Consider the following 13,584-nt stretch of genomic DNA (forward strand, 5'->3'; position numbering starts at 1 on the left):
CCATTAGAGCGACGTGATGGACATATTTCTGAGATGTTTAGTGCACACTTCTCCAGTGCGACATGCAGAGTCGAGTTGGCATGCCGTGCGCGTAGCACCCAGACCCCTCGAGGGCTTCACCTGAGTCTAGACGCTCCACGCAGAGCTCCCTTTCCCCGCACTGCCGCGCGCACAGAACAGACCCAACGGAGGGCGCGCTGCGCGAGTTGCACGCATCGGCGTTCAGACAGCTTTCTTTAATTCTGTCTTGATGATCGGTGACTCTGTGCTCTAACCGGGGTGACAGTATGATGCTCCCCTCGATAATTCTGCGCTCGGGCGTCTTGCCTGTGCATTCGCAATGAATGGCTGCCCGAAGAGAGAAAGAGTCGGACTCCTTCATTGAAACACTTTCCAGAAGATCGCAAGCGAGGGGGTGAGTATTTTAACGCATGCACGAGAGGTTCATGCCACTTTGAGTGGGGTCAAGGGGCAACCACGTGGGTCGAATAAGAGGGTCGAATTTAGTTATTGTGACAGAGAAAGATTTGACGGTATTTTTATTTTTGGATAGGGGTATTGTTTTGTGAAGGTGTGCTATTGCTTTAGATGGGGGATGGGCTTGCGAAACTTTAACCACTTCAATGACTTGCTGCCGAGAGCTTGATTTATGTTGCATCAATGCGTCCGTCTATATTTTCCAACTTTTTAGCCATGCATAACATCGCTTGCAATGTTAGCACGTGTTTCTGGACTATTTGGGGATTAGAACTGGACGAGAGTATAATGTGCATTGCTTTTTAGACGTCAAGTGGTTAATGGTGTCTTGTCTCGCGAATCGGTCTGACTCGCCCCCCGGTTGCTGCATTTGTCCCAAGATGACCTGTTGATGTCGGGAAAAGATGGAGCCGAGTCCCCCTTCCTCCTCCTCCAAAATGGAGTAGAATTTAACCACAGAATATTTTATGTGAAATCCAATGATTGCGCCGCGTGCATACAAATATGACTACTACTTAATTTGCATGCGATTTGCAAGTATGCTGCGGGAGAGTGATAATAATAATGCATGCATATGGATGTTGCTGGGCGAATCCAAACGTTTTCGGTATAACGGTTAGATTAGATGTCATGGTATGTGCAGTGCTGTAACTCAGCCCGACATTGCATAGCATTACACTGGCACCGAGGGGGCGAGGGAAACGGATGTGGGCTCCTCAATAATTCATCTATCAGACTATTTTGGTGACAGGATTTTTGAGGGCTGAGCAGCTTTTACCTCTTTGGTCGCCACATCAAGTGTGGAAACCAGGCAATTGGGGAATTATTTCTTATTTTGTTTTTTTTGCCCCCTGGGGCCCGTGCCAGCCCGGAGCTCGTGTCCAGCTGGGCAGCGGTGCGGGGCACACACACTCACCGGGTACCGCAGCCCCGCCGCGGCCGCCACATCACAGAAACACCGGCGCCCGACTCTCAACAGTGAGATCACAAACTAATGTTAATTTATTGCCTTATTGTTTTTAATTAAACTGCTGTTGTTATGCCATTGGGAAATATTGCTGTGCGAGTGATACAAAGAAAATAGTCTGCACTTTCGCCGATCATGAAGCTGTAATTACATTAACGACAATCGAAAGTACAAGATAATACTCTTAGACCAAGTTAATAGTATTTTTACTGTGTTTCTTAAAATGTGATTGCTATTAGCTAAGGGACTAGTTTTAACCCTTTCTTTAAATTAGGATGGTACAATCCGAATATTAACCATTTCCAAAATGGCATAGTTACTACAGTTTCTGCTGGTGCTGATAATAAATTAATAATTATAGTGTATTTTTTGTACTGGTTAATTTTGCCGTTGAAGTGGTGACTACTAATATATATATATAGTTATATATATATATATATATGCATAAATAGCTTAAAATTGCAGTAAAATACACATTTTAGGCAACAGGGTTAAAATATAATTTAATGAAATAAAAATATCTATTCATTATAAAACATAATTGTAGGCCTAAGGGTTAAAGGGAGTATGAGCGGAAGTAGATGTTTTGTTACTGAGCAAAACCTTGCTGCTCACCCAGACAAATCTTTGATCTGCTTCCTATAAGCATTGCTTTAACCTCCTGATCAACCTTTGTACAAAGACACAAAGCAAGAAGTTGGAGTGAAATTACTCAGTACACCTTTAGTGGGGATTTTTGATCAAACTGTAAGGTACTTTTCAGTTGTTTTAAGAATTGTTAACAGATTCTGTAAGATACATTTATTCAATTGTTAAACTGTTGAGCTGATCTATATTGCATTTTACATGTAAAGATTTAGCAGACCCTTTTTTACCAAACAACTTACATATAACAAGGAACACAATAAGCAATTTGTCATAAGGCACAATAACACAAGAAGTGCTTACAATACAAAGTTTCAAACATCATTCAGAAAAACACTGGCTAGAAGCTAGAAAAAGGAGGGATAGAAGAGGAATAGTGAAAGTGAAGTAGAATAGAGGTTAAGTGCTCTTTAGCAGACTGGTTGACACAAGTAAACAATGTATTTGTAGAAAAGTAACTGCACTTAGGTTTGAGTGTTGCTGGTACAAACAAATATGATTTAATGTAAAGTGCAAATAGAGTAAATCTCAGCATGTTGAGCATAATACAGGATGACAGTCCTAATTGCCTGATATATGACCCCTATATACCCATTGCATTAGACTTGTGCTCTATTTTTCTGTTAAAGAATATTCATTGTACCACTTCCTGCATACCATCTATTCATCTTTTGCTTCAAAAATGATTTTATTTGTTAAAAGTTACATGTTGACCATACAAGCAAAGTATTTGTATAATTCTAAAAATAATAGACTGTAGGATAATAAATAGTATGTGACCCACAGATAACCCCTGGATGGCCCTAGGCATACTCTTCAGTTATATTAAGAATGTGTGCCAACATTTATTGCTTTTGTTCATAGTCTAATTTTCTGTGGAGAATGTATGCATTTTCTGTTTCTATGTAATGGACTTACCATCACGGGATGTTTTTTTTGTGAGACTGCATGCACTGACCTTGGAGTTAGAACAGAGAGAACCACTGTGTCTCCATGGTTTTATAAGAATAGATGATGATATACTGCAAGTAGGTGTGTGTGTGTGTGTGTGTGTGTGTGTGTTGATTCCAGAAATCTTTAAGAGTCACATTGTTAAAATTATTATGCAAAAAACAACTTTTTGTCACTACAGAAATGCATTGTCATTCAGAAGTTTGTATTCAGCAAGGATGAATTAAAGTGATCAATAGTGACTGTTTTTATTTAAAATAAATGCAGTTATTTTAAACTTTATATTCATTATCCTGGAAAATATCACTTTTTCATAATTTTTTTTTTACAAAAATATTAAGCAACACAAATGTTTTCATCATAGATTATATGAAGAATTATCTTTTGAGCAACAAATCATATTTTAATGATTTTGATATGACGCTGACAAGACTAGAGTAATGGCAGCTGAGAATTCAGTTTTGCAACCACATTAATAAATTGCATTCTGTCAAAATAGAAAAGGTATTTTAAATGTAAACAATATTTCACAATATTACTGCTTTTACTGTATTTTCAAGAATTGATGAATGCTATTCAAATTTTTGAATGGCAGTGTATCTGCATATTTTTGTGTCCTCCTAAGTCTTGTGCAAATATTTCTTCATTCTTTAAAAAAAAAAAATATATATATATATATATTTTTGTACTTAAAAAAAAAAAAAATGAATAGACAGCATATCCATTTATAAGCCTTTATGGAATCTGAAAACCTTTTCAAATTTTCGTCACTGTTGGGATTCTGGCAGAAAAATGCATGGAATTCTGAAAATAAACAGTTGAGGGGTGGGACTGTGTGTAAATGTGAAGATATTTCTGCAGCCTTCTGTAGGTGTGGATTCTCTACAGGCCCTGCCCATTGGTCATTATTATAAGAACTTTTTTTTCTTTTCTTCACAGACTCTGTAGTGCTGGGCTTTACGACATGGCTCAGATGCTGCAGATGGCGATTCCCAACTTTGGCAACAATGTCCTGGAGTGTCTTAATGAGCAGAGACTTCAGGGACTGTACTGTGATGTGTCAGTGGTGGTGAAGGGTCACACATTTAAAGCCCACCGGGCAGTGCTGGCTGCCAGCAGCTCCTACTTTCGAGATATGTTCAACTCTGGAAGTAAGAGCTCCGTCGTGGAGTTACCACCAGCAGTCCAGCCTCAGAGCTTCCAGCAGATCCTTTCCTTCTGTTACACAGGCCGACTTTGCATGAACTTGGGTGATCAGTTTCTGTTAATGTACACGGCAGGATTCCTACAGATTCAGCAGATTATGGAAAAAGGCACAGAGTTCTTCCTAAAGGTCAGCTCACCAAGTTGTGATTCACAGGGCCTTCACACAGAAGAAACACCACCCTCAGAACCCCAGAGCCCTGTTGCTCAAACTGGAAGTGGTACTGTAGGTGCAGTCCCCACAGCAACAGCTCGACCTGCTTCCTGCCTAACACCCCTTCCATTGGTGTCAAGGGTGAAGACAGAGCAGCAACCTCAGGCCCAGCAGCCCCAACAAGAAGCATCATCATATTCAGTGGTTTGCACTCCAGTTGCTAAGCGTCTTTGGGAGGGAGGTAGCCGTGAAGGAGGTGGAGGATCAGGAGGAGGGGGAGGTATGAGGAAAGCACCCCGCTATTCGCAGGACGTGTCAAGGTGCACAGGAGGGGCACAGCCTCAAAGTGCAGCCTTATTGGGTGGAAGCGGTACCAGTAATAGCAACAGCAACAACAATAACAACAACAGCAGTAGCACACCGGAAGGCACCAGCCCAGGCACACCCAGCATGTACACCAGTGATTCGCCAATCTCTTACCATGACGATGATGAAGAAGAGGAAATCACAGATGAAACCACGGAAGAACAGTACAGACAAATCTGTAATATGTACACTATGTACAGCATGTTAAACGTAGGGGCAACGGGTAAGAACAGTTAAATTAAAATTTGATTTCATTGATGGGTTGCTAATACTTATCAGTTAGATTTATTACCTGACACTAACACCATATTGTGATAAAAGACTACAGTATATGTAGTGAAATTCTGGGCAAAAAAAAATTGGCCAAGTATTGAGCCCTGAGGAACTCCATCAATAAGAATTTAGAAAAGTATTCTTACAGACATTAAAGAGAAGAAAATACATATATATATATATATATATATATATATATACTACAATTTATATATATATATATATATATATATATATATATATATATATATATATATATATATATATATATATATACATATATACAATAATTATATATATACTATAAACAATAGTTTGAATGTGCAATTTCTTTTCATCATTGCTCTTCTGTTAACTTTCCCTTAAAGAATAAATTAAAAACAAAAATACATATAAAAAGAATGTACAAGAAAACATTTGCACAAAAATAAAAAACCCTCAGAGGGATTTAAATTTGTTTTACATGTATATTAAAGTTTTTTTATTTTAGTTATTTATCTGCAGCTTTATTGGCAGTTTAGAGCCAATACATTGTTTTTTTTATTTTAAAATATCTCTCCCCATTGTAATCTTGGTTCAGCCAGCGAACGAGTGGAATCACTTCCAGACCACCTCACAGTTGAATCAAGGGGAAGAGGAGTTCGAGTGAGGCAAGATCTGGCCTCTCTTCCCACTGAGCTTATTGCACAGATCGGAAACCGCTGTCATCCTAAACTCTATGAAGAAGGTGACCCTGCTGAGAAACTGGAGCTAGTAACAAGCACCAGTGTTTTTATTTCACGTGCTCAGCTGATGAACTGCCACGTTAGTGCGGGCACACGCCACAAAGTGTTGCTCAGGCGGCTCCTTGCTGCCTTTTTTGACCGGTGAGTGAAGTTTTTGACCTTTATCTGGCAGGAAATAAACAAAAGACACTGTAATTAGCATTTCTAGAAATTGTCCATGCAAAAATATAAATTCTATCATCGTTTTTATTAAGTCACCCTTATGACTTGTTTTACACAGAATGGAGATGTTTAGCATAATGTCCAAGTTGCTTTTTCCTATACAGTTAAAGTTAATTGTCATACTGTTTGCAATGACATAAGAGTAAATTATGCCAAAACGTACATTTTTGGAGAGAAATAGCTCTTCAAAATAAAAAAGAAACTTGTTAATGTGAACTTGACCAATTATTTTAGAGTTTTAAAAAGCTTCTATCTTTTTTTTTTTTTTTTTTTTTTTTGATGATGATGATGAAATGAGTTTTCTGGGTTTGGAATCCCAATTGCTCTTGCAATTTACAGGTCAGATTTGTATGTTTCTTTTCAAATGTATCATCCTTTATTTTACCTGTAGAAGCACCCTTGCAAACAGCTGTGGGACAGGCATTCGGTCCTCCACAAATGACCCCAACCGCAAGCCACTGGACAGTCGGGTTCTCCATGCTGTTAAGTGTAAGTTGTGGTCAAAAAGTTTTTAAGCATTATTCAAAATAGCTTTGTGTAAAAAGTGCATAATAAACTAATGACAGTAAAAGTTTTTTCTTTCTCTCTTTTTGTTTCTAGTTTACTGCCAGAACTTTGCTCCTAGTTTTAAAGAGAGTGAAATGAATGCGATCGCTGCAGACATGTGCACTAATGCGCGGCGTGTGGTACGCAAGAGCTGGATTCCGAAACTGAAGCTTCTGATGGCAGAAAGTGATGCTTATGCCAACTTTCTTCCGGACGCTGCCAAAATGGAGTCTGATGGCTTGGCTGTGGAGCATGCTTTTGACACAGGATCCCTTGAAGGTGGTACAGCCTCAGAATCAGGCCAGTCATCTACAGATGCCCTGCAAGGTGTGAGCGGGGATGGTAACAGCTTGTTTTAGTGAGTAACACTACCGTGCTTCAGCTATTCTTTCCTCTTCCACTCCTCCATCATATCCCAGTCTCACCTTGGCGTTGATGTCATCTGGGAATAATGAAGTGTATCTTTATGAAGCTGGTCATTTTTATTTCCTTGTAGATTTTTTTTTTGATTGTACCTTGGAGGCCCTCCTTGTCACACTGCAGAAACACATTCCTGAAAAGGAGGGACCTCTGGGGCCATTTGTTGTGAGCTGAAGGGGAAATGGTGTCTGGAAGCTCTTATCCAGTCTGAAAACACTGTCATGATTCTGAATGTATCTTTTTGGAGAATCCAGAAATTAATGTTGCTGGAAATAAGATTATATTCATCTGTTAATATTTAGTGGCTGTATATCTGCTTTCTGGACCCCATTTCCTCTTTCTGCACAAACACCTTACAATTTTTGTTCTTTTAAATTACTTATATATACAAACAACATTTGTAAAAAAAAAAAAATTGCCAACTTTTCCACTTTTTTTTTTTTGCCAAATATCCCAAGAGAGGCAGTGTATCATTTATGATTTTAATGAATTAGTAAGAGGCAGATTAATCTGTTCTGCTATATCTGAAACTGCTGTTGTGTTTTGATAGAGAGAGTCTGTGCAAGACCTGTGCACCTTTTGAATCAATGAATAGTGAATTGTTTCCCACTTTTTTGCATTTGCAAAATCCAAAATCTATTTTAATCATTTTATTTTGGTATATTACCAAGGCTTAATATTGTTACCTTAGATTAATTTAATCAAATCGCCACCAAATATCTCCAAAGGACCCCCCAAAACACTCCCACAAACTTAAAAATCATTTAAATGTATCTTTGTTCTTAGTAGTTTTGTATAGACAACACATAAGTAGGGGTCTGTGTGCTGTGTAAATGTGTGTATGGAGGCTGCAGATGGTAGTTTTTGAAGTACGGTATCTCACAGATGACTGCTTCATGCACCGATCGCACAAGCGTGGTGCATGCTGCCGCATGGCACATTCTGACGTGCTATGCCTCAGCGCCTCTGACAGAGATGCACTAAACGCTCTGATGAGTGCAGTATTAGAGATTGGCACTGAACGGGCATCAGTGCCCCAGCTACAGTGGTTCCAAACCACTAAAGACCACTCTGAGTGGAAGCTGTTTTGTAGTCTGTTTTGTATGTGGATTTGAAAAGTCCATTTTTCTCTTGATAGGTTTGAGTTTCAGAGAGAAATTCTTGAAGTCTGTAATGCCAATGAAGAGCTGTTGTAACCCTAGGTTTAGAGCTGAAAGAAAGTGACCATGTCATTCAAATTGTAGTTGCACTCTAAAAATATTTAAAGATGTGTTAAAATTAGATTCCCAAAGTTTCAAGCACACTTATGTCACGAAATGCGGACTATATTGTTTGATATTATTGATTATGGCTGAAGAAAGGCTTTGATTGGACAAGATCACCCCAATCCAAAAGCATGTTATTTGTGGGTTTTAAACGTTTACATTTTATTTTTCCATTTCTGACCTCTTCATTTAAAATGATAGTTCACCCAAAAATGAAAATTGTCATCCTCTACTCCCCCATCCATGCCATTCCAAATCTGTTAGACTTTCTTTATTTTGTGAACCACAAAAGAAGATATTTCGAAGAGTGTTGGTAACCAAACCAATCTGGTGACCACTGACTTCTATTGTTTGGACTTAAAAAAGAAAAAGAAAAGATTTTGCTTAAAATACATAATACAGTTTCAAAATTGTGTTGTAATTCGAAAATCATAAAATAATCGCTACAAAACAGTTTTGGGTGATCAATTGGTTTAAAATAAAATTTTTAAACCCTTTTACTTAAAAGATTGATGAAAAGAAAGTTTGTCAATACACTGCACTGGGCCAGGGGACAAAAGAATTTTACCTCTCAGCCACGTGGTACAATCCTAAGAGACTGCACCAAGTCTTAATCATAGCACGATAGGATGAGAATGAGATATTTGCACAGAAATCTGAACTGGATTGTTCAGCACTGCCTTAAATAGTGGAAGTTCGTGCCTGGGAGTCTTACACAGCCAGTCTGCGACAGAGAAGTGAAAGAAATTGTGGGAAGGGGAGGGCATGGAATGCCTGAATGATCCTGCATGCATGCGTGCGTGCTGGTGTGCTCCCTACTTTTCCTCAGTGTTTGAGCCTCTTTTTTTCATTTCCATTTTTGGAGACACACGTGCTAATGCCTGTGCATTCATGTGAGGAGGCTGACAGGAAAGCGAGAGCGTGCGCCAGAGGCATGCTTTTTATGCGTGTGCATTTGTTTATGTGTACGTGTTCAAATGTAAGGTTTTTTTTTTTTTGCCAAATGCACGTGTGAGAGAGGGTGGTGTTGGTGGATGACTCTGGAATATGTGCGGTGTGTGTGTGTTGATGGGTGGGTGGTATGTGTGTATGTATGCAGAGATCAGAGAGCTGTGTTTGTTTTTGTCTGACTCAGAGAGGGAGACATACAGTGCAGACGCAAGCAGAGAGGGGAGGGAATGTATTGGTGATGAGATGGATGCTCACACACACACACACTTAAACACACAACTGGTGCAGTGAGCCATTTCCCAAATGGAGGCATCAAACGGTACGCTTCGACTAAACAAACCTTCAGCTCACACTGAATCTCATCTGATTTGCCTTCTTTGGATTTGTTTCTTCATTGAAGAGTTAGCATGAAATCAAAATGGATCCTACTTTCCATAATTGTCTTATTATTTCACATTTTTCATGATTTAAGTCATTTTATTTCATGGTAATGATATGCATCACGATGTTTTGCTTTAAGGTGTTTATGAGATCAACATTTTTGATACCATAGAAATGACATAATTCTTGTCACCAGAGTCAATATCACACAAAAAAATAAATAATAATAATAAATGTATATATTTATTTCTTCTTATTAAAGTTACAAAAGTGATTCAGTCAAGAGCTCTTTTGTTGTTTGATTAACATGAATGACAGACACCTGCTGTCACTTTAAGAGCTGCCTGGATACAGTATATTGTTACAGATGTGTTTTTGGTAACCCTTTCTATGAAGCCCATATTAAAATACATTATAAAGATATTCTTAAGGCATTATAATGAATGCATAATGCATTATATTAAAAATGCAATGTTTATATGTTTGGTTACATTTTATTTTGATGGTCCCCTTAGTCTATTGAAAAATGCTATAACTACAAATAAGTAAATATTTTAAAACATTAAAACTATTATATAGCATATTATACGTTTTTTTTAATATAATGCATTATGCATTCATTATAATACCTTAAGAATACCCGTATAATGTATTAGAAATATGGGCTTCATATAAAGTGTTACTGCGTTTTCTTTCTTAGCTGTTTGCGTTCACTAAAATGACTGTTTACGAGGATACTTGCATAAATGGGCATTGTGACACTCAGAGGTCTGTGTATTAAACTGTTCAAGGCCTATACAGTGGCAAAAATAACTGCGTTCAATACTCCCTTGCTCTATGAGCAGTGTCTGACAGCGCTCAAAAACAGTGCATGCATAGAGAAATGAATTCTCTTTCACTGCTGATTGCATTTCAGTGGCTTAAAATCACTTGTTTTTAAACCGCAATGCTTTAAAACATGTGTAAACGATATGTTTTCATGACCACATAGCACTGCAATATCCTGTGAGCATGTAACAGCGATAAAGACAGTAGTCGAAAACTTCATAGACCTTTTACACACAAGAATCTGTGCGCAAAAATGACAATTTCCCTCCCTACATTTTTCTTTTCAATCTGTTATACTCCGATTAATGTCATAATGCAGAAGAAGTATGTTGCCATTTCTGATCTTAACATATTTCTCAGTGCTTGTTATTTCAAAGAATGTAATCACTTGCTCCATCTCTGAAATCAGTCTTTTAATGTACATGCTAATGCTAACATTGGTTCCTGGGATGTCATTTTCATCCTCTTCACAGCTATCTGCAAATTCACTTTCACGCCTGGATCCAATTTGTTTCACAGCAGCTTCTTTTCATTTAGTTTCAACGCCCTGCATTTTTGTTTCCCACTAAATATTCAAAACATTGTGTCAATATATTCCAACATTAATATCTAATATTTGTGTTTAATTATATTCACCATATTCTAAAACATTGTGTAATTCAAATGTATTGCGAATGTCATCTTATATCGTCTTTAAGGCCATATTTGGGTTACTTGTTAAATGAAAAGTGAAAACTCCAACATATGAGCACAATTATACTAGGGTTGGGGTGTGTGTGTGTGTGTGTGTGTGTGATTAGCACTCCATTGTCCAAAAACAGATGAATGTGATTGATGGTGACTGCATAGTAAATATGGCTTTGTGGTGAACTGTTCCTCATTGCACCTTTTTAAATGCAACGAATGCATGTTCATGATGGCTGGATTGTGATGTCTACAACCCATGAATGACTTCTTAATATGTTCTGCTCAGTGGTGCATTGGTCAGATTGGGTACACAATGTACGCTGAACTCGATGAACTTCAGTGGATTTAGCCCGTGTCGAATTTCAACCCCTGACCCGCACTCTGGGTTCATGGTCTTTCGTGCAAAATCCTTTTTGATTTAGCAATTCAACTTCCAGTATTATTAGTATGTTATACTAAAGAATCATCTACGTCAAACAGAACAAATGAGGTTATTCTTCGGATGCTTTGAGACATACAATGAAAACATAAAAAAAAAAAAAAAAAAAAAAAAGCATGACAACCATAGTTTTTGTTGTTGTTGTAGTAATACCTATGATTTTTTGTTCAAATCTAGAATAGCGCTTGGCCATTGAGATGCCACTAATTTTTAACATAGATAGACTGTAGATTTGCCAAGTCCTTTGTAGAGGAACTTCATGAAATTTACAGTAGCTAGGAGCAAGAGAAGCGTTATACATTTTTGCTTTGCATATGACTGAAGTGCTGGGAAGGGACAAGGGCCACTGAAAATAGCTAAGAAGGTATGTACATTTTTAAAGGGTGGATGAGGCTGAAGCAGCATAGATGTAGGGAGCTGCGGTCTATGTGCACTGCAAGCTATATTATAACTTCTTTCTATCTTAAATATCTTTTTTTTTTTTTTTTTTTACTGAATTAGTTTACTGGTGCAGATTACTTTTGATGTTGAATGGCACATGGATGAGTGCCACCTGGTGGCGGACTTCATGTGCTGCAGGTAGAAAAGGAAACTGCCATGCAGTTACTTCTCTTGACCATTAAGGGGCAGCAAAGATTTGGAAAACTCTTGTAATTTGACATGATCTTTAATTTATGAACCCCTTGCCAACTCAAATGTGTTTGAACTGCCAAATATAAGGAAAGGTATTTTGTTTATTCAGAACTAGAGTAAATTGTCTCTGCTGGTGTTTACCAATGTGACGATCAAAACATTTGATACTTTATTAACAAACAACCAAAATGGGGATTTGTGAATCGCTAACTATCAGGGGTGCTTGGTCTGAAAATAAGTTGAATACCCCTTTTCTTAGCACCTTGAGCTCCCTCTATTCTATTTTTATTATAATTGTTTTTAAGTTAGTTTTTTTAAATTCGAGTCTTAGGGCTGGTTCACATAGAGCTCCTCGTTTTTTTTTTTTTTTTTTGCATTTAACTGTGCTGCTTTTTAACTTTGTCCCATGTAAACATGCACTAGGCAGATGTCTTTTAGCACTGTGATGCATCTTGCTGCTTTTTCAGCGTCTTGTGCATCCAAGCCGTTAACAAAAAAAAAGTCGTTTCACTATTAAGGCAAGTTCAACTTTTAAGGCAAGACACCACTAGTGAATAAGCTATACATTTAATTACAAGGCATAATGTCATTAAATTTGCACTAATTTCCAGGTTCAAAATTTGTTAGATTTTTGGTGACATATTGAAGAAACTGGCCTCCTATATGCATCGGAATTTAAATTAGATGCAAATAGTTCTACTGGTTTGAGTGTTTTACCTTAAAAAGCACATTTCGATGCTCTATTCTTTCTCATTTCTCAGTACTAATTTCTTCTGTGCAAGAACGCGTTCGGTTTGAACAACTTAAGCTGGAAATATCCAAGCTCACTCCACCTCACAGTTCAAGAGAGACAGAAGGGGTGCAAACACAGGAAAAACAATGACAGATGCAATCAAAAAAGCCTCGGATGAAGACATACCTCTCCTGAACTGATGTCTTGTACATTTAATGCTTTTAATAAGATGTCTATCAGCCTGTTAATCTTCTAACATCTTTCCAGCGTTCTCTCCTCCGCATAAACCCACTCCTCTCTCTCTTTCTCTCCTCTGCGGCCCGCCGCTCCATGTACTTCACCTATCTGTGCACTTCTGCGCTGCTCCGCCGGCAACCTCAAAGACTTCTTACAGATTTCAAAACATATATTGCTCTTTGTACATCCCTGCCTACCAGAGACCAATGCATGTGCGCACACACAAGCAGGTGTGTGGATCTACCTCCTGACACCTTCAGCCATACCTCCCTGGCCCCTGTGCCCTGATACAGGTCATGTGATGCAGGGGAATTGTTTGAACATGGTGTTATGGGAAATAGATGTAAATGGCAACTTTGAATATGGGATGTTGTAGATTCATACCTCACCAGGGGCCGGGGAGCTCCATCAGCATGGCTCCGGAGAGAATGTCTCTGGTGTGCCCACAGGGATCCTGCAGCTATTTTTTTTTTTTTCAGTA

The 13,584-nt window shown here is 38.2% G+C and overlaps 1 protein-coding gene across 2 annotated transcripts; it reads left to right on the forward strand.

Annotated features, from left to right (window-relative positions):
• Positions 1 to 13,584, forward strand: LOC127968572 (nucleus accumbens-associated protein 1). Of its 2 annotated transcripts, none has more exons than XM_052569857.1 (5): positions 1 to 415; positions 3,980 to 4,986; positions 5,617 to 5,902; positions 6,375 to 6,472; positions 6,584 to 13,584. In XM_052569857.1, exons 1-5 carry the CDS (start codon positions 345 to 347, stop codon positions 6,886 to 6,888), a joined length of 1,767 nt encoding a protein of 588 aa, XP_052425817.1. In that variant the 5' UTR covers positions 1 to 344; the 3' UTR covers positions 6,889 to 13,584. The 2 variants fall into 2 exon arrangements, with proteins under 2 accessions (XP_052425817.1, XP_052425818.1); XM_052569858.1 differs by lacking the exon at positions 1 to 415 and adding an exon at positions 449 to 1,455.

This window comes from Carassius gibelio, chromosome B11, assembly GCF_023724105.1.
Source record: "Carassius gibelio isolate Cgi1373 ecotype wild population from Czech Republic chromosome B11, carGib1.2-hapl.c, whole genome shotgun sequence".
Lineage (NCBI taxonomy): Eukaryota > Metazoa > Chordata > Actinopteri > Cypriniformes > Cyprinidae > Carassius > Carassius gibelio.

Coding starts and splice junctions, on each gene's coding strand:
- LOC127968572 (XM_052569857.1), top strand. CDS start 345: ATGGCTGCCCGAAGAGAGAAAGAGTCGGACTCCTTCATTGAAACACTT. Junction 4,987..5,616: donor GTTAAACGTAGGGGCAACGG/GTAAGAACAGTT, acceptor ATCTTGGTTCAG/CCAGCGAACGAGTGGAATCA. Junction 5,903..6,374: donor CTTGCTGCCTTTTTTGACCG/GTGAGTGAAGTT, acceptor TTTTACCTGTAG/AAGCACCCTTGCAAACAGCT.